The following is a 26,521-nucleotide window of genomic DNA, read 5'->3' on the forward strand; positions in this document are numbered from 1 at the left end:
CCTGCGCAGGAAGCGAGGCAGCTCCAGGCTCAGGCTCTGAAATAGTACCTCAAAGGGCAAAAAGGTTTTGGAGAAGAGGATGTAAGGTTTGGAGAAGAGCTCTAGTAGCATGAGCTGTAAATCTGGAAAGAATTTCTTTGGAAAGAATATCTATTCTTAGAGAAGAAACTGTATTTGTTTAATTCACTGCGCAAGTTGCGAAACATTCTGATAGCTAACAAATATTGTTTGGGATTATTTCCTTTGTTACAGTAAAGTCACTGTGACAGATCACGCCTAGACTGAAGATCTTACTTGCTGTATGAATATTAATGGTTTTAGTACTCCCTTCTCAATAGTTGCATTTAACACATGTTTCCATAATTATGCATCATGCAGCACATAATGCACCTCTCTCTGGCAATAATTTTACTGCCCAAGGCATTGTTACCCTAGAAAATGTTAAATGGCATGCATGCATGAAGTTCGTGACCTTCATCAGAAGGGAGACCTTTCAATTAACATATTCATTAAATTCTGCCATAACCAAATAGATTTGCCATAGTTAAGAATGAACTTTACATGGCAGGAATAGAAAAAGAAGGAAGAAGAGTCAGGTTGAACCTTACGTTGTAGGAAATACACAATCAGTTTAGTCTGCTTTAGGGAACAACAACAACATAATGGACGCCACACAATTCTGATATAAGTAGGGAGCCCAGAAAGAACAAACATTATTATTCCTCCAGAAGCAGAAAAGCAGTTTTCTAACTTATAATCTTTGGAGGAAACTGCCATGACACTAGATTACGCAGCACTGTGACAGCATTTGAACTATCACAGAAACTTTTGGTATGGAAGGACCCCCTAAAGCAAATTTTACATAGACGTTAATTTTTCCGTATTAATACAAATAACCCATAATTACGTAAGATGCATTTGTGCTTAATCGAACTGACTTGTTTACAGTTTGCATCATACCAGCACTAAAACTCAGCAAACTGTTTACACTGTGATGACAGCAGAGATAGTGATAGTTGTCACTTAAAGGTCAGGATTTATCAGATGCCCTAGCACAGTGCCACACTGGTTTTCTTAGCGCAACACCTGGGAACCTGTCAGAACACAAACCGTACCTTTAAGGATAACACTATAGTTAAGACTATAAGAAAATGCAGGGTGAAGGACTAGAAAGAGAATTGCTATTCAGGGTTGGTGAAGTTTCTAATACAGTCTGCGTTAACAAGACTAGATATCATTGCTGTCTCACATCCTGTAAACAGCTTGTGTAAAATGAATTGGTTTCAGCACAGTTTGTGAAAACTATTGATTTCTGCATTCAGAAACCACCACCCTGCCATCCTTATGAACATTTCAGATAACCTGTGAAACAAAGAATGGCACCAGAGACTGTTCCTTATTAGTAATTTTCGGGGAGATTCAGAGGTGATTTGGTGGGTCTCTTTTTACAACCTGACACACAGTCCTACAACCTCATTTCCTACTGAAGATCTGGCTGTGCTCTTCCCTCCATCCTTTTCTTTAGGCACTTTAAATCTTGGACACCAGGAACTTCTGGAGCCTTCTCCTCAGTCACTAAATGGTGCTGGGAAATTTGTCATACACGAACACAGAAAAAGCAGCTCATCAGAGAAGCTATTTATGACTGTGCGTGTCTGCTCTTTGACTTAACAAAAATACCTCAGCTCCTGATTCCTATTTAAGTACTGAACTTTCACTGAAATCTGTAAGAAGGTCAAAACTAAATCAGGAATTAGGAGCCTAATTCTTGAAGATTTTGGCCTTGGTCCTGCCTGACTGTTACTGCAGGCAAGGGTCACTGGCTCTCTGGATTCTCACAGAGTAAAAGGCTTTCTACGCTCCATTTCTTTGTTTTTCCCATTTCTAGTTGCATTGCATTACCGATTCCTTCATAGGTTTTCATGTAATTATCTAGCACATTTCTCTCTACAGTTTTCTAAACAGATAGTGGAAATCATCAATATTTCTATACTGTGGGCAGTTCTGACTTGTATATCACATTCATACCTCTGAACTTACCTTGTCAAGGAAGGTGGGGCGGTCCATGGAAGACTCTTTGGAGATTGGTGGTGGGCGGCAGCCAAGGGGTTTGGTGACCATTCCATTGTAGTCGGTCACTCCCATTCCACGCTTGTCCATTTCCACCTTCTTTTCCAGCAGAGCACCTTCACAGAAAGGGGAAATGTATTGAAGAAGGTGACAGGACAACAGAGAATTTGCCAACAGTAGTTCAGAGAAGTAGATCTTGCTTACAAAAGCAAGAAAATAAATATTATCAAATATATCTGGGTAAGATCAAACTCTCAGGATCATGAATTGTTCCTGTGTTGCTTCAAAGAAGAAAAAAAAATTAGTTACATAGATACTTACTCATGGCCTGATCGAGATTCATATTGTTGCTCTTCAAGGCCTCTTCCGCTGGCTCTCTCTGTCAAAAATATGGATTATGTTAAGAGAAAAAGTAATCAAGCTTACGTGATTTTAAAGCAAACTGAGAAAACAGATACGTCCAACTACTGGATTTAATATTTACTCAGTAGCACAAATAATGTCTGCACACATTTTCTTCCACTTCTACCAATTCCCACAACAATTCAGTTAGTTTCAGTTTGTCAAGTAAGTACCAGTTCTACAAGGTCAAATCATGCAGTTTTATTTAAATTTCTTCCTGTTTTTTATGGGCAACTTAAGTATCATTATGATATGCCTTCCTCTAAAAAAAAAACCCAGCTATACTCTGATCTCACCTGTTTGGTAAGAAAAGGGGAACAGGAGTGGAATTATGACTGCGGTTCAAAGTAATACCTATTGTTATAAAACCCTGAACTTCAAACGAGCTATAAATGTTATCGCACAAAGTATATCATCAAGTAACCTCAGAGAGAACTCTACTAGATCGCGGTAGATTTCTGAAATTAGAGTCAATGGCTAAACGCGGGTAACAGAACTACTTCCCGGCCTGAAGAAGAGACCGAAGATCTTTTCGTAACTATAGCCTGAAACATGGTAGAGTCAGAACTACAAGCTACAAAAGCCAAGTCACAGGAGTGCTAGCTGTGCACACTACTCACAGGGAAGCCCATGTCTGTGAGCTGTTTTATCAGACGGTTCATGATCCAGGCCTCATCTTGCTTGCTAGATGTCTTCATGCCCTTAGTAAATAAATGGGAAATTCCATTAATGGTCTGGTTCCCATATTCATACTAGTGAGATGTACATAAAATAGATGTTAAGTTTTTCTTATTAATAATACATGCTACTGAAAGATATATTAGTACATTAATTTAGAAAGTATTGAAGAACCCTCCGAGCAACGTAACTACGATTCTCTTCCCCCACAAAGTGTACAAATTTTATCTCAGCTGAATAGATGTTCAGTGTACTATTTAGTATTTGATTTGCTGACCACTGAATTAAAGCCACCTTTGAATTTACGTATTTCATTTTAAACCTTGGCAGAAAAATATAATGAAATTAAATTTTCTGAAATAGTACAACACTTCCTGAAAAACATTCCCAAAACCGACTTTGCAACCTTGAAGTTAAGAACGTTATTCAGTGTATTTTCTTAAAAACAAACAAGAGCATCTAGATAAACACCTTTAAAAGATCTCTGTGCAGCTTTTCTATCACAAAATCCTTAAGAAGTCTCTTCCTTTCAGTTCTCCAGAAAGTACCAAGGGACAAGCGTGGATTTGTTTTGGGCTGCGGACAGTACAAGAAACAACCATACTTGATCAAATCACTGGCCTAACTGTTGGCTAATGGAATAACAAACAAACTGGATAAATGCATTCCCAATTCCTTTAAGTTACAGCCTGGCCTTCTCCTGAAATAAAGACTGTACAATGGAAAACTTCCTAACATAATTGTCTGTATTCTTGGTTGAGTGTGGCATTAATACAAGTTTGCTTTGTTCTCATACCAGTACACACCTTATAATTATCTATTTGTTACTCACAAATAGGAAATAGATAATTTTTGTTGAACCACTTCATCACAAACTACTGTTCGCTTTTCTACCACCACGGCAAGTGTCTGAAAGCCCCCTTAGTCGTTTTTCTGTTTCTGTTAATACATTATAGTTTCTTTAGAATACACGGAAGTTTATAAAACTCAGAGAAAACAAAAGCAACAACAACAAAACCTCCCAAAGCCTCTGACATGCTGAAAGTCAAAGTTCCCCCATTTTCCCCTGTAAATAGCTAGCTGTACTTGAACCACTGTAGTGGCAAGTGTTTTTGAGTTCAGGTGTAATGCAACAGAAATTTTATGACAACTGATTCTAGAAATGTCATACTAATTCCACTCACTTCTAGAGACTATCTTTATTTGTGTCTTACCTTTTGAAGTCCTTTCTTCGGGGCATTCCCCCAGGAATTACAGGAGGAGCTGCTCTCTTGTGAAGCAGTATTATTCCACATATCTCCTTCCTCATCTTCCCACTGACTAGTATTGAGATTCACTTCATCCCCACCACTGCCCCAGCCTTCTTGCATAGATTTTGAAGCTGGAAGGAAAGGAAAGAGGGAGAAGAAAAATCAGATTCAATTTCCTGCAAATTTTACAGAAATATCCTTTTATGCCATACCCCGTATGCTAACATTTGAGTATTTTCAAGAGATACAGAGGTTTATCCAGTAGCTTAATTGGCATTAAATGATAAGGACTCCTTCTTTGAAGCTAGCACAAAAGAAAAGTTCTCTAAATATTTTATGGAAGAAGTAGTCCAGCAATACCAACTCTTGCTTTTTCCTGAACAAGTAAGATTTGTGGTCATGGTCATTCCAGCCTCCTCAGACCAACGAACCAAAAGTGTGATCACACACTTAAGTGCAATTTTGCTTTCAATGAATCTCACTATTTTAGCTGCTACATTCTGCCAATGAACAAAGCCAAATTTTGAGGTCACTAACGGTCAGAAACTCATTCCAACCTCAGAAGAATGGGAACTGAAAGGAGCACGTGGGCTGCAAGGAACACTTTACATTAAGTGACGAGGTTGTGTCACCTCATTCTGTTTTATTCTGTTTACTCTGTTTAAAGCTGAGATTACTCATCTTAAGATCTCTCACTCCTCTTACCGGGTTTTCTGGGCCTTCTGTCTCTCAGTATCGTATTTTGCAGGAGTGAAGCTTAAAGACTACGACAGCCAAAACAGAAGTCTAAAACTTCGGAGGATTTTTTGTCAAATAGCATTAGCTAGGAATCATGAAGCAGTAATTCGTTCAGGATGTTCCTGAACCTGTGAATAGTTTTAAGAGCTGAAGAAGATATTCACTCCCGCAGTTTAACAGAATAGTGAAGTTATGACTAGTTGTTCTCATGTGTTTCTTTTCCTACCAGAATCAATCCTATCTTGACTGAGCTCAGTTGCTTCTCATCCTAATACAGGGGTTTTTTAGGCAGCAAGGGATAAGTACTGTTCACATTCTTCTGCAGTTTCACAGTTTCCCATGTCTCTAAAATTTATACTGTACTGCTTTCAAAGTACACAAAAATACTCTAAGGAATACTTTTAGATTTACTGGATCGATGCACTATATTGATATTTTTGTATGAATTTGGTATCTGGAATGTCAACATTTTGAGACAGCTATGGGAGTTTTAAGGATGAAATGATTAAGACTTAAATACACAGAAAAACCAGAAGCGCTGTTTACAAACCCTGGCAGAAGCAAACACACTTTGCCTTTTCCCCCAACCTCCTACGACAGTGACACCCACGTACCTGGTTTGCACAGTGCTGGGGCAGCAGCTGGAGCATTTGTTCTTCCGTATGTCCCTGCCGACTCGGCAGGATTATCTCCCCACCCTGTACCACTGCTGGGGGGTTTCCCCCACGCTGAAGTGCCATTATCAACTGCAGCAGAAGGAGACGACGGCTCTCCCCAAGAAGCTTCGGTCTTTGTGTGGACAGTAGGCATTTCTCCCCAGCCTGCTGAAGCACGGGAAGGAGAGAAGAACAGTGATGAGAGGAAAGGTTTCTTTTGTCGACGATTTTAAGATGGACATTTTTATTAAAGCGTTTGTCTGGAAAGAACATGAACCAGTAAGTAAAGACAGTGATTCTAATTAAGCAGATAAAAAAAAAATCCCTTTGATTTGGTCTCAAAACCCTCTCTCTTAATGGAATTCTAATGGCAAATTGTCAAGACAGAAAGAGTATTTTTAACAACGCCAGGAGCAGTCAGGCTGCCACACAAGCACCAGACCTGGTCCCACGGGGGCAGTTGCTTCTGATGCGACTTGTCGAGCAGAGCGAAAGGGCTCGGGGAGCACACGCAGCAGTGCGAGCATCCGGGAGACCAGGACCCAAATCTGAGCTGGGCCTTGCTTCGCTGAAAGATTTTAAGCTATTTTAATTCCTTTTAACTACTTACAAATTATCAAATCTCTTCTCTCATGCCCTACGAGCGAGTACGATATTTGTTTGTTACCACTTTCAACATAGATTATATATGTTGTACGCATTCCTTAAAGCTTTTATTACAGCTTGTGTTGACTGCGTTCCCTGTGTATTCCTTCATCACCGAGTCTCTACATTATAACAAAGATGACTTTTAAAGAGAACTAGACAAGACTGCAGTTAGAATCTATAGTGAAAACATAAGGAATGGCAGGTAGAAGTCACTGTTTTCCTACAGAGTATTATTTTAACTCACTGAAAAACGTAAGCTACTATAAAGAAACTGTCTTAAGTCTCGCTTGGCTTGAACGTAATGCGCTTAAATCCATGACACCGATTTTAGCACTGAAGTCAAATGCGTTAGGAACAGCCATATTGCTTCCAAGTCCTAAAGAGCAACACTGACCAACCCAGCAAAAGCGTAAGTTGAATTTAAAATGACCACAACCTCTTAAAACAAGTTTTTTTCCGAAGACACACATTTGGATCATAGATGGAGTTAAAGGTACTTTTTAAAAGTATACAGAAGAGCCAGACACGTAACAGGCAAGAAAACAGAGTTTTTACATATACCCAATATTAAACCTGTTTTTCTACCATTATCACAAAAAGCATTACATTACATGACAACCAAGATCTCAAAGAGTATTGCAGAATGCAGTGTGCTTAAAACTTCCACTGTTAATTAGGCTGCTAATTCAAGAACTTGCCCTCTTTTCATTGGACATCAATATTATGAAGTATGGGTATTTTATTCTGGTCAACTATTCCCCCCCCCCCCCCCCCCCCCCGGTATGTAACTTCTAGCAGCTCACAGCATGGAAACACATCCCGCAAGAAAGAATCTTGGTTTTGCTACTACCCAAAAAAGTCTGTCATTACTGTTTTTAACGGATTTTCATAATCTAAGGACTATATGCCTACTTTGCTGTAGCACTATTCCTTTTTTGCTCCCTAGTGCTATCTGTAAAAATACTCTCTCTGGAAAGGTTTCAAAGAGCAGAACCATAACTTTTTTGCACAAACTGACATCTACAGTAGGTAGAAAATGCCAAGGAAGTTGCCACAAAAGAACTGGAATATCTTGAAATACATTAAACTAACTAGGCAATGGTGTTACAAAACCAGACTTCTTGCTAGACGTCTTTGCAGAACTTACTGATTTCAACAGAATTTCTGTTACTAGAAACTGCAGGCAACATACACCACCAAGAGTAACTCAAACACTGGCTAGGGGGGAAAAAAATTCCTTTCAAATAGATGGGCTCATATCAGCCCACCGCTCCAGTGTTACTGTATTACACAGTTATTTTAGGGTCTATTTCTTAAAGGAACTGCAGTTCTCTCCGCTACCGATAAAAGTGCATATGACATAAAACATATCCAAACTAAGCCTACATGTTTGGGAACACGCAGCGTAATAAAGCTCCTTCACTAGCAGCAAGGTTCATTGTGTTTTAAAACACACATCTGAAACAACCCAAAATTTCACTGTATCCTTAAATTGATTTCCATTAGAAACAAAAATACTTTGTGCTAAGCGCTATCAATGTATCTTAAATTTCTGGTAATTTAAAGTGCGGGCAGAAGACCTACTTGCAGACACACACGTGTATGTACATAAATGAACTTCTACTTAACATGGCAACTTCCTTCATGTTGTACCTAAAATACTCATTCAGCTTTCCGCTTGTATCTTTAAGGCAACTTTATTTAAGGAACGCTTTATTTTACTTTCTGCCTCACTGCTCAGAAGGCAACCTGGTCAGACAACTGCGTGTATTTAATCATATTGGCATCTGAAAAAGATTAACTGCAGGCAAATGAAACAGAAAACAAAACATCTCTCAAGCACCAACCAGAATACAAATACAAACAGAGAGAGTGCAGAATACTAATATTTCCCTGAGTTCTTGCAACCTGTACTGGAAGCTCTAAGTAATTCAACTTAGGAAATGAACCTTAATACACAATTCATGTATTGAGCAGGCAAAGTGTGCTAGATTGGAGAATAAAAATTCAAAGACCTGGTCCTCCTGTTGCTCTTCACTAGAAATTCAACAACATTGATTAAAGACCACAGATGTGTAATGTCCAAGTTATTTTAAGTGCTTTAAATGCGCTGAGCAGTAAATAATACGGGATTACAAATAATGAGGAAGCCAGTCTTTACTAAAAGATAATACTTGCAAGTACAGAAACACAAACAAAATGCATCAAGTAAAAGTTTTCTAAACTACCTTAACAGACCAAACTAAGTGCATGAAATCAGTAAATAAAACCTGAAGGCTGCTGGAGAAGTAACTTGTGCACCACAAAAATTAACCTCTGTGTAAATTCCAGAGTATTTCTCGATTATGAGCCTGTTCTCCCCTCGGTGGTAAGTAGCTGCTGTCTTAATGTTATCACCTCTGTGCTACCTTTGTATGACTCTGTGTGACTATTTTAGAAACTTAAAAAGGTGAATAAAATTACATTTTTGAATGAATGATGCAAAATTCTACAGGTGAAAGAAGATATTTACTTTGTATTCTCCAAAGGACCTGCTTTTTTTTTTTTTGAGTTTTTCTCAGTTTTTAAAATAAGCCAGTATGCTTCATATTTGAAACAGAAACAGGTGGAATACTAGTTCAAAGAGTTTGTAGTCCCACCAGCTCGCCTCTGGCAGCGTGATGCCTTCCAGTACTACCAGTCACCATAAAGGCAGCTCACAAATGGTGTTACAGTGGGTTGAATGAAAGTAAGAAGCTACTTTGAAGTTCCTTCGGAGGGAAAACACCTTCACAGTGGTCTCAAAATCTGAACCTGTCTAAAATTTTCAAAAATCCTGCTGAAAACTTACTATTTTCTTTATGAAAGTACTATGCATCTAGGCTTTCCTATGGAGAAAAGATTCTGTCCCTTAAATAACACCCAGATCTGCACGAATGTCGGTTTGCAACAGAACAAGCTCCGTCAAAGCATTCTTTGGCAAGAAAGTGAGGTTTTAATACTGAAGTTCTTAAGCACTGTTAGGATTGCAAGAAACAAAAAGATCACAGTGAGTAATAAATATGGACACATTGGCAGAGCTTTGTTTTATAGAAATAAAAACATAATTAACATTGGGCCACAGCCAACAGGAAATCCTCAAGGGAAAGTGCAATGTTAACTAAGCTGTGGCAGGATGCAGTTGTTTTCCCTCAAAATAACCCTATAGCCATTTGGATGGCAGAAGTTGTTTTTCTTGAAGTTGTTTGGTCCGTGATAAATACCAGAGCGTATGACTACAATACAGGCAAACCAAAATATTAGAACCTTATGCAGATGAAAAAAAGAAAGAAATTAGGTAAAAAAAATGAGATTGTTTACTGAATAGTCACTAGTTAGTCTGCTAATAATAGAAACCAAATAAGCTATAGGGGAGTGTGCTTGTGTGTGTGTGTAAAAGGGAGGGTTTTTAAATACATACATATATATACACACACACACACACATATATATATATATATAAAGTCACTGTTCCTCAGTATCACCTGGCTGTGCCCCTAAAGTTGGCTGTCAGAGGGCTGAGTACCCACAATGGGATTTCAGGTTTTTACATGAGCATCCCAAGAACTCAAAGCTGATCCGGTTTCAAATCCACTCTGATGAAAGTTCAAAGTAAGGAAAATGCACCACTTGCACTCTCTGTTTCACATCAGTTCCAGGCTATGACTGACATGTAAGTCTCCACTGAGACAAAGGCACAGGATTATAAAAGGAACAGAGATGTTCAGAGCTTTCAGAATTAAGACCTGGTTCAGATTTTTAAAGCTTAAATTCCTTACTCTCCAGGAACCAAAAGACTTTAATTTTTGACCTAAAATCTCCACAGGGAAGCCTACATTCTCTTTTGTTAGGGTCTTTTCTCAGCTGGAGGATGGGCAGGTGGAACCCTGCCAGTCCTGACCTACCTAACGGGAACAGGAAAGCATCCAGCCCACTCCTCAGCCTTTGGAGGAAGGATCTGGTGCTGTTTGAGATCCAGAAATCTCTCTTTTAATGATCCCTGTTTGCAAAACCTTTCCTCACTTCTTATTCCCCTTGTACCAAAGTTGCAAGAGTTAATAGTGCCAGTAAGAATTACGAACAAGTAATTTAAATAAAAATTGAATCTAAATCTAACCGACTAGCTTTAACTCACCAGTGGTTTGGAAGCAAGCTCTTCTAACCAGAAAGACCTACATTCATCACATTATCTAGCCTTTTTTTTTTTTCCCCCCAATAGAAAAAGAAACTCCTTAGAGCATTATGCATTTTCATCAAGTGTGTACCAACATCTGCTTCCCATCAATAGCTTTTAAGTTCTGTACTCAAAGAATTTTGAGAACTTCTGGGGATGGGTGACAACTTGAATAACAAGACTGTAACTTGGCCTCCATTTCTAAACTAATTTAGTACAAACTTAAAACCCAAACGGGAAAAGAGACTGCTACTTCTTCCTGAGCAGTTAACTAGTGCTGTATAGCAAAAATTAAATCGCCTTCTTTGCATGACTGTGCCATCTTAGAGCTACACCAGACTTCCCTTCTAATACAGGAACAGAATCCAGGGCTTCTCCTTCATGATATTCCCTGAATAACAGGGAATGATAAATTAAATGATAAAGACGATTGGCAAAGCACGTCATGACCCACGCAGAAGACAAAATGCCAATGCAAACTACTGTTAGCGCTCCAAGATCTTAGATGAGCACTTAACCTTTAATTACACAATCATGTTTTGCATGGAAATACTGTACACGGAAAAGAACTGTTGTTGGATGAAATTTGGTTGTGGATTACAGAAGTCTCCTGGCTACAGGAATCTTGTCTCCCTTGCTGCAGAGGTTGGAAATGCATAGCCATCGGGACAGGGAATTGGAGTAGGAAAAATGAAGGTTAAACAGCACGACAACAAACTATAAGCCCACATCTGTGTTGTAGGAAAGCTGCTCATGACTTGGTGCTCATCTTTTAGCTGTCCCGGATGGGACACGATTTGTAGATGGTTTAAGTCTGTGTAAACTTCCACAAAGACCAACAGGATTACTGCTCTACAGCTGCTATGTGCAGCGGTAAAAACAGGTCTCCTGCACTTTGAATGGGCATCCTAATAGGGTCATTTTAAGTTACATTTTTTTGCTCCAAGACAAACACGAGACTGGCCCCTCTCAGGCACAGTCAAAACTAAAGACGGGCATAACACATAAAGGCACAGGGGACTGCTCCTTGCTTCCGTGTGCAGATTAGACAATAATCCTTCAAAATATGTCCATGTATGGCCTTTATATCCGTACCTATGTACATAATCGTAAGCTTATGTAAGCAAAAATACACAACAAAAGGCCTAACTTGTGCCTTCAATAACTTGGTCTAAATTTTAATATCAGAACTGTGTTTTAAATTGCCTTCACTGTTACTCATTTTGCCCTTTCTTGCAAGTTATCTTAGGCATATTCTGAGAGGGTTTTTTGCTTTAGCATCTCAGAATCTTTCTATTGAACATTTTTGCAAGATGCACAATACTGTCATTTTAACCGAGTCCTGTGGTATCTGGAGTGGATGGTTACAAATTAATAAGCAGTTCTCTGACTGCTTAAACATAGCACTTCCAAGAAACCCTTCCTTTGCTACCATCTATTCTCCACAGGAACCACTGGATATCAACACCAATTTTGAAATTCCATCTTCAGCATCTGAAGGACTTGGAACAATAAGTTTTCCTCTGCAAGGCGTTAGATTATTTGAATGGCATTAACAATACATTGCTGTAGATGAACAGTTGTACAAGCACAGATTTAATGACCCAAAAATCAACTTAGTGAAAAAATACCCACCCAAAACTCCATGTCAAACCAAAATAAAACCCACTTTCATGATACCTCAAGTACAAATCAAAATTTTGAACTGTCAGTTTCATGGGTAAAGTTTTAAATATGGATTAAATAAGTTGAAGGCAAATGAATCACAATCAGGGCAACAATCGTGAACGATAAGGTAAACAATCACGTACTTTGGACTGACCAAGTACACATCTATTTAAAGATTTCTCCTTCTGGAGCACATGTTATTTTATTAAAATAGATACCTTCAACTGTTAAAATATTTGACTGGAGTAGGGAACATGAGACTATTTTTACACAGACATTAGAGTAAGTTTGAATTATTTCAAAACATCAAAGAGAAAAATGATGGAAATAAGAGCAGTAGAACAAATCCCCCTTGGAGAAAACCATGGTTAAAAAGTCAATATTTAGCCATGACCAAGACAAAATAAAAACTTGGAGACAAAAATCAGATGAAGAATTTCAAAGAGCATTGCGAGATTAGATTTATTTTGAGAAGCCTGTGGTCATGATATAGAGCAGGGCTGCTAGTAACTTTTATTTAAATACCTCCCTCCTAAGTATCTCTCTCATTTTCCCCCATTTCTATTCCTTACTGCTTGTCTATAACAGTACCATGTCTTTGATCAGAAAAATTCCTAGATGCCTAAAAACTTGTCTTTGGAAGAGCTGAAGTTAAAATAACTTTTCCCAGCCACCCTGAATATTAACATCTTTAACCAATCCAGCTTTACGAGAATCCCATAAAAGTCCAGGATACTACCCGTGCTTCAGACCTGAAGTACGGAAGAGAATTGTTTCTTCATAAAAGACAACAAACAGAAGACAGAGAAACAGCAACAGCCTGGATTCATGCAACTGGTAAAAACCAGCTGTTGCCAAGAGATATGGTTTGCAGAAAAGAAACAGATGTGCACTGTCTAAACAAGAACAAAGACTGAGCAATGGTAGCAGAAGACAAATAAGAGAAAAAAGGTTAGCAAAAAGACCCCAAACTCACCAACAGTTCAATTAAAAGAAAGTGCTAAGTAACTGTGGAAGACATGAAGAAATAAATACGGATCAGCAATCTCAGGATCTAGCCATTATTGATTGACCAGGTATTGTTTCAAGCATTTCTTATATTCACGTGGACTATGGGATTTTGTGTGTCAGGTTCCATGGGTTCTGTCCTCAAGACAAGAAGTTAACACCTCTTCAGAGTAACTGAATAAACTTATTCTATGACATAAATACAGGATTTCTAATTTCGCACTGATCATCAAACCAGACAGCATTCAGCAATCTGTACTAGTATCAGGTATCTTATAAAACTATTTTCATACCTGGACCAAGCAGCGGGGACCGGTTCGGCTGGGCACTTGACTGGTGCGATGGCTGAGGTTCAACCATATTTGTGTTGATAATGGTGCTAGTGGTGGTGGTATTGGTTGTGGTACTGCTCTGAATTATAGGATTATTTCTATCCCACATGTTTACAGTCTTGTTGTTGTTGTAATTTGGGTCGCCCCAAGCTGAGGTACCATCATCAATTTCCATCTTGCGGCGAATGGACGGTGGAGATGGCTCTTCCCAGCCAGTTGCCTCACAGTTCTCTTTTTGTTTGGCTGGCACTGGCCCACCAACCCACCCTGACCCCGTCTGTTTTACAGAAGCAGCTCCTCCCCAGTTACTCACATTGTTGTCCTGGGGTTTATTAGCCCAATTTTGTTGGGGGCTTGGCTTTAAAGATTCCCCCCAACTTGTACCTGTATTAGCCTTGCTGTTTGTGCCATTTCCCCAACCACTGGTCCCAGACCTCGTGGAATCGTTCCAACCAGACCCTGATCTATTGTCAGAATCCCATCCAGATCCATTCTTCTTCCCATCACCCAAGTGTCCAGGAACAGATGATGAATCTGTCCAATCTCCACCTCCTGAAGTCCAGCTTGGATTTGATTTCTGTCCATCTCCCCAGTTTTGAGATTTGGGTTTCTGAGGTTCACCCCAGGTAGGTGATTTGTCCTCCTGATTTGCGGTCCCACTCCAAGCGTGGCCGCTTTTGGCAGCAGCAGCATTATTAACAGTAGTAGAGCTTGCTGACTCTCCCCACCCCCCTGGGCCATTTGGTGCTTTGTTGTTATTGTCTCCCCAACCTGTATTTGTTGGAACAGCTGCCGGTGGAGAGTTGACCCACCCAGATACTGAAGAGGTATTTGTACTGTTCATGATGGACCCATCGTTCTTCCCCCCTGAGTTTGAAGATTGAGTAGCTGCACAACCCCAGGCCTCTGTTCCATTGTCATTCTTCCGTTCGGACCTTGGGGACTCTTCAAATTCCCAGGCAGTGTTTTGCTTGACAGGGGTCTGTCCCCACCCCGTATTGGACAGGACCCTGGGGTCAAGGTCATTTCTTGGCAACTGAACTTGCCCTTGGTCTATCATCCCTTTGTCTCTCCTCCTGCCCTCTCCAGCCCCCTCCCTCCCAGTACTGCCTTCGTTTTGACTCCCACTGCTGTCGTTACTTCCTTCGCTAGCTGTGGTGCCAGATGCTGCAGCTTTGGCCCAAGAGTTTATTTGTTCATTGCCCTGCTGCATGGCAGGATTCGGACTGGTAACACTAGAGCTATCCCACCCTGCTGATCCTTTCCCATTGATGTCGCTATTGGAATGCTGGTTTGGGGGCTTGCCCCAGTCACCGTTCACACCGTTACTGGTGTTACGGTTGGGGTGGCCCCAAGCTCCAGAATGCATGCTACCAACACCGCCGTTGCCACCGCCCCTGCCCCACGCCAGTACCCCAGGACCAGAGGGAGGCCCCGAATCCCACGCGCTCGCTCCATTTCCTTCCTTTTGCGCAGCACTGCTGGATCCATTTTGTTTAGCACTTAATGCTGAGTTCACAGTGTCTCCATTCCCCTGACTGAACCCAGAATTGCTGTTTCCTGTGGCAGGATTACCTGGGGACATCCCCCACACTGAACTGCCTATTCCTTCACCACTGCCCCCGCTGACTTGAGAAACTGATGTTCCGTTAGCACCAGGAAGGCCTTGCAGGTGGGGCGGGATGATGGCCCCCATACCAACAGCCATCCCCCAGTTCGGCAGTCCATTTGTCTGCATTGCATTGATAGGGTTTGGTGAAGAGTTCATGGGGTTAGTGTTATTTGGTCCATCAGTGTTAAGGTTCTGAGGTTGTACGCTGAAAGACACATTCTGAGAAGTGGACGTTTGTGGTTCTGTGCTCTCTTGCGGCAGCAAGTTTCCCCAAGCACCTAAGGTGCCTGTTGGGTTCCCATTCTGGTTGCCCATGTTCTGACCTATGGCACTGACTGGACTGCAAATACTGGAAGGGTTGCCTGCTCCCACAGTTCCTTCATGTCCAAGTACAGGCCAGGCAGCTGGATTGGCATTAGGGTTAAGGTTAAGATTAATGCCAGCATTCGAGTTGGAAGCACCCCAGCAGTTCTGACTTCTACCATCTCCCATCATGTTGTCCATCTTTCCATCCCCACCGCTGGCAGAGCAGTGAGCTAGGCCAGAGCTGGAGCCCGCAGCCACTCCCCACACTCTGGCCGAGTTGCCGTTACCGTTTGCTCCACCAGCTCCAAGGGCACTCTGGTTAGAAGTGCTTTGGACGAGTGCTCCGTTGGCGCCATTATTGCCATTAGTTTTCTTTGTATGTCCAGTGAAGTTGCCTTGGGCACTCCCTGTAGCCATGCTACTGTTCTCTGAGCCACAGTTGGAGGCAGAGTCAGTGTCTGTAGTACATTCTGAGGCAGACTCAGTCTCAGCTCCGGTAATGGAAGGCCACGCTTCCTTGTCAGTCCTGTCTATTATCACTTTATCCCAGCTGCAGTTGCCTTCACTCCTGAAAGCGGGCTGCTGTCCCCAGTGGGAATTCTCATAATGGTCTCCCAATCCACTGTGGCTGAGATCTGAAAGGATCCAACAAGGTTAAAAATGAGTCCACGGTTCAAGCACTGCAAAAGCCCTCTATTAACTACTATTTTACATTGCTAGTCACAATGCTGCATTCTGCTAAAAATTAGTGTACGTTTTCTAACATAATACAGCAATTTTCCTCACTACAATAAAGCTTGATGCTCATATTTAGTTGTTCTAATCTAGCAAAAATGTCAATTAAAATAATGGAACAATTCGGTTTTAGAACAGAGCAACGGAAGTGTTTTGTATCCTGAAGTATACTAGTAAAAATAATAAGCAGGCAATAAATACGGATAGCAAATACACTAATCTATGTGAAAGATCTAAAAAGCAAATTAGGAAAAAAACCACAGAAGACTATCTAGCACACTCTTACCATTTATTTTAACACAATTCTCATTCTTCAGCGAAACACAAAGAAAGAGCATCCAATAAAAAACGTAAAGTGTCTGCCTGCCATGACATATTACATACACGTCCACATCACGCTCAACACACTAAATTCATACTGCATTTACGTTTTCAACCCTTCCTGTAAGTAAAGGAACAAATACTGACAGCCCCCTTCACTATTCAGTGTCAATTATATATTTAAACAGCACTACTGTAACTTACATTTTAGCAGCGAACTTGGACATTTCTAAACAACAGACGGTTTTGTTAAGAAACTTAGCTCTTAAAGGATTTACATGCAGTTTAAACATTCTTCTGCACTTGCACATAGTCCAATTTCCCCCAAAACCAATGAAAATCAAGACTGTACACAGTCTTTTCAGAGCACCTCCCACGTCCTCAAACATAGATGCTAATCCAAAAAATTAAACAAAAGCTCTTGAGCATCTAATTGCTTGCTAGGGTACAAAGTAAAACTGGAAGACACAACATTTTCATGCTAAGAACTCATGCTTAGGTCAAGTTTTTGCATTTACTTTCTATCTCAATTGCTCTCTACAAGATTTCTAGTACAAATTACTCCTTTTAGTTTCTTTTGATGGGAATTTTATAGCAAGTAATTTGGTCTGATCCTAGGGACATGTACTAGAGACCATCTGCAGAACAGTTCATCTCACGTAGTTGCATAAATAAGGGAGAAAACTTCATATATCTAAGTTTGAAATTGTGGATGTCAATTATTTTTACTTGCTATAAATCTGCAAAAACATGACTTTTATTTTTTATGATTTGAATAAGAACAATATTCTGTGGGGAAGACGGATGCAACGAACCTCCCAAATAAGCTGTTAACAGTGGATGCCTAATATGCATTAATTTAAATCACAAATATTTTGGTGTGATTAGCTCCTCTAACTGCCTCCAATTAGAGGTGTTCTAATACTGCAAAAAAAATTGTTCCAAGAATATTAAAAGCTCTCTCTTTGATAAAATCTTATTATTCACACATTTCACCTGTAGCTGTTCAAGAAAGGGGGGTGATTACTTGGTTGCCTCATGAAGATTTATCAAGATGAAGAAAGAACAGGCTAAACCAGGAAAGACTGCAGCTTTCCTTTTTTTCTTTTTTTTTTTTTTTTAAAGCAAAAAGTACGAATGTTAGAGAAAGGAAGGGAAAACAGTCTTAGCTCATCACCTGTCTTCTCACGACGTCAGGAAAAGCCTAGCATTTCACAGAAAGAGCTAAATAATTGATGTATGACAAATCTGAAAGAGAATGTGAAAGGAGCCACTTGGATTTACCTGGATTCTCTCCCCTACATGCAACGGCTAGAAAGGAAGAAAGCATCATCATATTCTTGGATAAAGCCGACTGATTACATTACAGAGCTAATGAAGAAGGTTGAAAATTTACCTGATAATCTAGGTTTGCTGCACAGGTGTTAGAGACCAGAATCCTAGATAAGGCATGGAAGGGAAAGGATGGCTGTGAAATGACTTTAAAAGGGTCGGCAGGGTCAGAGGAATGAGCCAAGCAGCATTTTTAGCAGAGCAGAAATGAACAAAGGAAAAAAAAGCCACAGCAGTCCAGGCCAGAAGATAAGAAGTTGAGGCAACCAAGGAATCAGATAAGAGGAGTTTTGCGGGATTTTTTTCAACACGGTGGGTGGTGAGACTCAGCACTACATTTCAGACATGACAGAAGATTTAAAAGCGGCTTGAAATACATTGTTCCAATAAAAAGGTCTTGTCAAAGCCGAAACCTAAGCTACATATGCAAGTGCGTGGGAGAATGATGGTGCTGCCCAAGGCGAGCGAGAGCGTGCGTGCAGGGCAGGTTTGTGAAGAAGGATCAAGAGCACAGTGCAAGATGTCTCAATCCTCACAAAAACAGCACTAAGACCAACAAGGTGAGATGAAACGCAGCTGCTCGTTTAATCATTTCTCCTCTCCCCCAAAGATGGTGGTTAAAGGATTGCTCAAGTTTGAGAGCACTTAGGAGACAGAAAGTAAAGGGAAGGGGTGGGAATGGAAGATGACAAAAGAGCTTAGAAAGATTCCTGAGAGTAGGGAGCAAAACGGTTCATTAAATAAGATACCAGGATTTTGAACAGCAGTCAGAGATACAAGAAGAAAAAAAAAAAACATTATGAGGTGGAAGAACTATAAAAACCAAGAGATGTCCATAATAAAAGTAGAAAATGGCCAAGTGCCTCAGCTTGGATAAGTACATCTCCTCCAGACAGTATCACACCAAGTATGTTTGGCTTGGAAGCAGCGCCGGCAGCTCAAACCCCTTTGCTTTTTCAAAGGCTTGCCAACTCCATAGTTACTCCCTTTCATATACCCTCTGCATAGTTCCTCTTACTGAGGTTCAGATTATGCCTTCAACAATAACCACCGACTAATCTGAAAGTGGTTACTTTGGTAGGGATTACAGTAATTCCGTGTAGGTGATCTAAAAGAAGGAAGCTCCCCCTCGAGCGGCAGTGTGCCTGTGCTGCTGGAGCCAGCGGGACCATGCCGCTACCTTTCATAGGTCAGAGAGTCAAAAAAAAAAAAAAAGCAGCAAAAACAGAGACTTGCAATAACTTCTAACATCCCAGTATTTACTGGACTAATTGGTTGGAACACCAAAGGCTGCTGCTGTAAAACTTGTAACGAACAGGACAGGTAAAATAGAGAGAGTGAAAAAGAAAAATCACAATATAAACAGAAAGCTGAAAAAACTGTGACTTTGCTGCTGGACAAACATAACCGAGTTCGAGTACAGACTGATCCTGAAGAGAGGACTTTTTATATTCTTGTCTCTAGAAGCAAACAACCAAAAGACATTGTTCCCTTTTCTCTAGAATAAAAGGAGTTCATTCCTATAAATTAAATAACTAGTAACACAGTCTTACTTAATCCATAAGGACTTTAAACATTTGGGAAAAATAATGAAAGCAAAGTATTTTATATGATTAAATCTAGAGGGTTTTTTGTTTATTTGAGGGTTACTTTGAACACAGATTTCCTCCAACTTTCTAGGAAACCAATTCTTCATAGAAATTGCAAATATTTCCTTTTATTTTCAAAGCTGTTAAGACTGAAATGGGAAACTCATTTTTAAAAAAAAAAATCTTAAGAATAAGTTCCTCTTTATTTATGCAAAGATCAGAAATAAAAGCACTGTAGTCCACCAGAAGCATTTCTATCCTTCCTCTGTGAACTGAGCAAAGATTTTAAACAAAGCATCAGGAACAGGCACCACAGGTATTTTATGTGAGCAAATCCAAGTGCTGGGACACTACAAAGTGTAACTGATTTTTAAATTAATACTTTTTGTTTGAAAATCTTAATTATGCATCTTTTATAACAACATTTCTCCAGCAGTCAGGAAGGAAAAATTAGCTAATACCAAGAATAACGGCTGAAATTTGTTTTAAACAAACATAACTTCTGTCAAATTGCAATCCTACATGCTACCTGAAAAATGCACAGCTTTGTCGGTGTTATCAGTGAGCAGGAAGGTTTTGTTTTGGTTTTAAATATCCTTAATGGGATGGGAGGAGATTGCCAGTGTTATTACATACTATACCCAACGTACCTTAACAACTTCAATTTAGTACTTATTAAAAATAGAAAACATCTTTGGCTGTGTTTGATAATGAATATGAATTAGTTGCAAAATCAGTTTAATGTTTACATAGATTACAAATGTAAAGTATGAGCAGAGCGAAATGGGAGAAGCTGTTGCACGCATTTCTTAGAAAAGCAAAATACTTTGCCTGCACAAGCAGTTTACCCAAAACTTCAAACCTCCTCTGAAAACATCATTTATGGTAGTATTTCTTTTCATTTTTATTCAGCAGAGTCAAAAGTAACTGTATCTTCGTAACTTCCACTGCAGTAATTGTGTTTGAATGCTGCCCAGTAAAATTATGCATCCTGAACTATAACGTAACATTCAGCTGATTTAGGAACCGAAGTATTCGGTGGAGGCGGTGCGAAATGGCAAAGCCTGGGATAAACTTTTATTGAGAACCACATTATTAATAAGTTTTGCTCATCCAATTTTAAATCCCATCTAATACTGACTCCCTCCCTTATTGCTAGTTTTATTTTTCAGTTCACGTTAGTCAGCATAACAACCAGCCAGAACCATTGGCTCGTCCTGTCCTGCCCAAAGGACAGATTACAGACGACGCTGTTCTTTGCTTTGACATGCAGGAGAGAAAAATCCCAAAGGCCAGTGACAGTCCTGCCAGGGCTGTTACTTGTCACACAAAGGTTAGTGATTCCAAGTAGGAAGTTGAGCAAAAAGGGCAAATTACTTTCTCCCCCCCAAAAGAAATAGTTTTCAATTCAACATGAGCAGCTCTTTAAAAGACTATACATGAATTTTTTAAAATCTGAATTAAATAGGAATTGCCAGAAACATTTTAAGTGCTAGATCAAATGTAGCCTGATTTCATAAAAGAAAAAGATGAGACAAGCATCTATTCTGAAGAACAAAATATAATAAAGTAGAAAATCTGGGAATTATAGTGCTAATATTTCAGGCTGCCTGCTACATCCAGTTCTACGCATACCCTGAGACAGAGAACAAATTTGAAAACTGTCATCTATTTGAAGCCACTTACAAAGCTAACTTACAACAAGTCTCATAGATGTTAGGAAGCTGAAATCTTGCACAGCGTGCATAATGTGGAACGGCAGAAAAGAGATGGAAGCATTGAATAAAGCAGCTTTATTTATTTTAAAACTAAACCATAGTTAAATACACAAGTGGGAAAGCCTGTTATCCCATTTTAATTTTCTGCACTACGACATTCAAATGTAGTTCCTTTCCTCTGATGCTGAAAGCTTTTAAATGCATTAAGAAAACAAACAAAAATAAACAACAGTTTTCATTACTAGCAGAAATTCCACTAAATGCTACCTCTCCAAAACAAAAGCAGCAGTAGAAAACACCAAATAATTGCATTTTTCTGCTCAGTGCAACATATCTTTAGCAAGCAGCTCACTGCGAAGACGCCATTTTATCAAACCTGAAATGCAGCCAAAAGCTTAGGACGCTGTGCTGCTGCGCTCTCTCTGAAATGTTATGTAATAAATTGATTTAACAGAAGCAGATGCTATTTTCTCAGGGTTAGGGTTACTTTCTCTTTTTTTTTGGCTCTAAAAAGGGCTGATGGGTAATAAAATACCTGAAGAAAGGAGCCGCCCAACCATCCTAGGAGACGCTACATTGTGTGCAGAGCTGTTTCTACTCCTGCATCTACGTTCTCCAGGGCTCTCGGCTTCAATATGTCGGCTGTGTACAGTGTGAGCCTCATCCTGTAGAGCTGCCAAGAAAATCTCTCTGTGCAAGCGTGCGCCCAGACAACCTGCAAGCTCGGTCGGGCCTCGGTTGCACTGGCTATGGAAATGCCCTTTCCACACACAGCCCTCCTCCCCCTTCCCCTCGCTCCGCTCCTTAACTCTAGGTGAAGGTATCAACAGAGTAGGATTTTTAAGCTTTGATTATCTAATTGCAGCTGACACTAAACCGATCTTCCTTCCTCTTTAAATTCTTTCAACTGTCACAAAACATTTTCACTTCAGGACCCAGCTACAATTAGCACCCTAGCTGCTTTTCTCCCGCTTTTGAAAGTCAGCCAAGAGAAGACGCGGGCGGCTGCCGACCGCCTGCATGGGCAGCGGCTCCTGCCTCCTGCCCGGCGTCTCCTGCCTGCACGGGCAGCGGCTCCTGCCTCCTGCCCGGCGTCTCCTGCCTGCACGGGCAGCGGCTCCTGCCTCCTGCCCGGCGTCCTCCTGCCTGCCGCGATGACGGTTCCTGCCCGACGTCCTCCTGCCTGCCCCAAACAGCTCCTGCCTGCCCCAACACAGCTTCTCCATAGCTCCCACCGCTTGCCGGGCGAGCAGCAGACCAAGTCCCAGATGTATATTGGCGTGCGGCCAAGCCCTTAATGACTTCCCTGCCTCTATCTAAAAAAGATCTAAGTGGCAAACGCGAGAGCGTATTAATCAAAGGCGCTGTTGTTTATAAACACGGAGAAGAACCGCCCTACACAACGCGGCACGGATCAGGGAGGTTTCGCCTCCTGCAGAAGGGGGGACCGACCATCTTGTCACAACCGCAGGCTGGAGAGCACTGTTCTCTTTAAAACACGTGAACATACAGAGGGTGAACAGAAGCGGGGTGAAGCTTAACATTTTCAGGACCTAAATATCATCACAAATTCTGGGAACACACAAAGAGAAATTTTATCAATGCATAGATACCAATCTCAACGGATAATTTACACACAAACTTCCAGTATGTCTAATACAGCCCTTTACAATTATTTCCCCTTCTTTCTCGCTTCCTTGCTCTTCCTCCTATATGCCCCAAATACATATTAATTACACTGTAAATGGAGCATGTTTTAAATTTGCTGTTTCAATTCTTGTCAGGTGTTCATGTGAGCAGTTTCACCCCTTCGCAGTGGATCGCACACAACCGATGTCCCTTTAAAGGTTTGGTTGCATTCTCAGAATTGCTGCCACTTCACTACCAGAGCACAATCGCTGCTGCTATTCTTGGCTCAAGAACTGTTCCACTAAAGTACTCCTGAAAATAGTGGGTTTCCTTCTGAAGACATTTATTCTCTGTTTCTTTGCAATAGCCTCTGAATACTGGACGGGTTTAACCTCATTTTAAAAACAACAGATGAATGAAAATCAAATCTGTTTGGTTTTGATTCCATTCAGAAAACTATTTCAAATGCAACCAGAAACTAAGCTTCACAGTCAAGTTTGCAGTAACTTTAAAGTGAAAATATTGTTGTTGTTTATTATATTACATTCCTTTAATACCGGCTATACATGATTGAAATTTCCATTAGTTGAAACGATGTCAAAACTGGAAGGGAACGTAAGACACCTACCCATGTTCCTTCTATTTTTCTTATAAGATAAACTGCCTGTAACCAACTTCAATTTATGGAGGTAGGTGCTTATAAAGGGCACCAAGTCAAGGGTACTGTGTTTAACAGACAGGGCTACACAGGAAGGCAACGCAGAACCCCAAGTCAGAACCCACACCAAATTTTGGGGGCAAAATACCGCACGGCTTCCACTCCAGCCTGCGCTGGCAGAGAGCCTCTGTTCCCTTCCACGTGCCCCATCTTGTAGCAACCTTGACAGGGCATGTGTCTCATAAATTTGAAATCTTTATACAGACCCGAAGAGTAAACCAGGGGACTGGAGAGGCTACGCAGACCACTTGCCTGATGTAAGCGACTATTCCCGATAACGCACTGGGACATTTGCCCAGCCCACCACGGAAGCCTTCCAGCAACAGAGCCTGCCCATTCCCAAGCGTTCTCTCACTTCTTAAGATAGGTTTCATATTGGCATGTTTTTCCTAATGTCTAACCTTAATCTTCCTTGTTGAAATTTAAGCCCATTATTTCTTATCTGTTCCATCACAGCCATATAGAACATACTGTTTTCTTCCTTACAGCAGTCATTTAGGTGTTTCTGCATTTCTAATTCCAGTCTTCCTTTGACTCGGCAGCTCCAATTCCTTCACTCTTTGCAAGGCTTGTTTTCAAGATCTCTGTTGCATTCCTCAGCGCTTCTTCCAGCTGGTTCACGTCCTTCTGAAGGTGCAGTACCTTAAACTGGACTCAGTATTCAGAGGCCTTATCAGAAGCGCTCATGGGAAGCAATACCGTTTATATCCCTCAGTATGTCTGTTGTCTCTTCAATGGTGTGACACCATTAATCTGGTTTATCCTGTGACCAACTCCAGACCCATTTTTGCAGCATGATACTCATGTAACCATATCTGTGTATAGAGCAACTCTGGTAAAAATAAAGAACCCGTCCCTTTTCTCTATTTCTTATTCAATTACACAATTCTGTCACCACTATTCCATATTGTAATTTTGTCTTCCAGTTGCCTTGTACTCTTCTCCACTTTGGTACCATTCAAAAATTTAATGAAGGCTGTTGTTTATAGCCAAAAGACTGATGCAAATATCAAAGAGTACAAATTTGCACTCTCACTCAAAACATTCTCATTTTGCCAGTAAGGCCTGATAGCTACGCCCTGTCCGCAGCTTCCGGAGCAGCTGTGACACTTCTTACTATAGTTTCATCTTATACTTCCCAGTTATTTACACCACCACGCATCCATCATGAGAAAGTCTGTCAAAGGCTGTACAAAGCTGACTTCTAGGACGTGATTTTTCCCACCCATTTTGCAGTGCCTGTCGCACTGCTGGCAGGAAACTCTCTCCTTTGGCACGACCTGCTCTCCACAAACCCATGTTGGCTCTGGGCTTCTGTCTTGCAAAGTTCTTAATGCACAGAAATAGCTGCTTTGGTTATTTTTCTAGTATTGTTCTAGCAGACTACTCTGATCTGTAATTCCTCAGTTTCTTCTTTCTCACCTTTTACCATCGGTTGTTTTATCTTCTGTTTAATAGTTCTCACCCCCTGAAAGAAGACCGGTGGGCCAGACTGCTCCAACCCATCCTCAGTGAAGTGTACTATGAATTTCATCACTTCCAGACAATTGGAAACATTTTACTTCCTTAAGTACTCTAGCTCACTGCAGCCTTAGTTCCAAGGCAATCACTAGTTTACAGATGAAGGGAAAAGACATTTAAAGTATTCTGGGTGCCATCTCTTAATGGTTCTCCCTGCTGAACACCGGACCAGTTCCACTGGCCTTCCTTTTGCTACTAAGGGACTTATGAAAGTGTTATCTTTTTGTTCTTTGGGTTTTTTTCCAACAGCTACAAACTTCTTTGGGTTTTCTTTCTTGCAGCATCATACGTGTTTCCTGAGCCGTACAAATTCAGCTTTCCGGTAATTTTCACATGCTGTTTCTCCCTCTCTGCTCTTCCCAAGGACCAAACTCTTTATTCCCTGGTCACTTTGACCTCAGCTAGTTGCTTTCTACCTTCTACTTCGTCAGCAGAGACAGGTCCTGCTCCTTGGACTCTTCACGTGCTTTGTCAGAGAACTGCCATCTGCACCTTTTAACAACTTGCCAGACTCTTTGTCTCCTGACCTCTTCCCCCCCCAGACACCCAGGCAGTTCATGGATCTGGCTCTCCCTAGAGCACAGCCATCTACAGTGAGGCTAGAGGTAGGATGCAGTGGCCTTTGAGTCATCATGCTTTTGCACAGCTCCACCCTTTGAAAGTGAGCACAGCAAAACTACAAAGGCATCTCAGAGAAATCTGTAAAAGGGTAAGTAACTTCTTCCTTCTCCCGGTGAAAAATTCTAATTGCTGTCAAATAGATTCAAAGCAGCAGATTTATTTTTCACGCTCTGCTGCCTGATGTCAGATAACATACACGATACAGAAAAATTCATTCCAAAGATTAGTTTACTGATGAGTTTTTACCACAATTTTTCATTCATAATGCCCGTATTTGTGCTACACAGAGCTTGCCACTTCTCTATCTATATTCAAAGCATTATGTGGAATTTTTGAAAATTTACATGGGAGACAAAACCCTTTACTAGCTGAGACTTACTGCCACACACTTTCCCATTACTGCATTTCAGAAAACATTCACCACTCAGGAGAACATCCAGACAGTACCTACTGGCTAGATCCCATCTCCACGTTAACTGCTACGTTTTTGTCCTTGTATGATGCAGGTTTTAACTTCCTTTTGGCTAAATGCATACCTGTCACTAGTGACCTTTGGTAACACTGCCCAATTTCCAGGGACATGTACCAGACAACAAGCACTACCAAATGCTTAAAAAAGCCCTGAGGCAAAAAAGAAAACAAGAAAGAAATGTAATCACCACTTATGCAACCTCTGGTGGGACCTGAACATCCTTTTACAATGCTAATTCAATGAGACTACTGGCAAAAGATGTAATCAAAACAAATGCTGGTAATTTCCATATTTTTTTAAACAAA

The 26,521-nt window shown here is 40.7% G+C and overlaps 1 protein-coding gene across 20 annotated transcripts in view; it reads right to left on the reverse strand.

The window, feature by feature from the left end:
• TNRC6C (trinucleotide repeat containing adaptor 6C) overlaps positions 1 to 26,521 on the reverse strand; it is a 214,776-nt gene that overhangs the window by 24,673 nt on the left and 163,582 nt on the right. For 10 of the 20 annotated variants that reach the window (XM_054846190.1, XM_054846193.1, XM_054846189.1 and 7 more), the window contains 7 exons: positions 13,604 to 16,195; positions 5,753 to 5,962; positions 4,365 to 4,531; positions 3,622 to 3,726; positions 3,093 to 3,173; positions 2,392 to 2,449; positions 2,041 to 2,186 (listed from right to left, as the gene is read on the reverse strand). In XM_054846190.1, coding sequence (XP_054702165.1) covers positions 2,041 to 2,186; positions 2,392 to 2,449; positions 3,093 to 3,173; positions 3,622 to 3,726; positions 4,365 to 4,531; positions 5,753 to 5,962; positions 13,604 to 16,195 — 3,359 coding nt within the window. The remainder of the gene's footprint in view (positions 1 to 2,040; positions 2,187 to 2,391; positions 2,450 to 3,092; positions 3,174 to 3,621; positions 3,727 to 4,364; positions 4,532 to 5,752; positions 5,963 to 13,603; positions 16,196 to 26,521) is intronic. The other 10 variants (XM_054846207.1, XM_054846200.1, XM_054846206.1 and 7 more) reach the window with 3 other exon arrangements.

Source organism: Grus americana, chromosome 18 (genome assembly GCF_028858705.1).
Source record: "Grus americana isolate bGruAme1 chromosome 18, bGruAme1.mat, whole genome shotgun sequence".
Classification (NCBI taxonomy): domain Eukaryota; kingdom Metazoa; phylum Chordata; class Aves; order Gruiformes; family Gruidae; genus Grus; species Grus americana.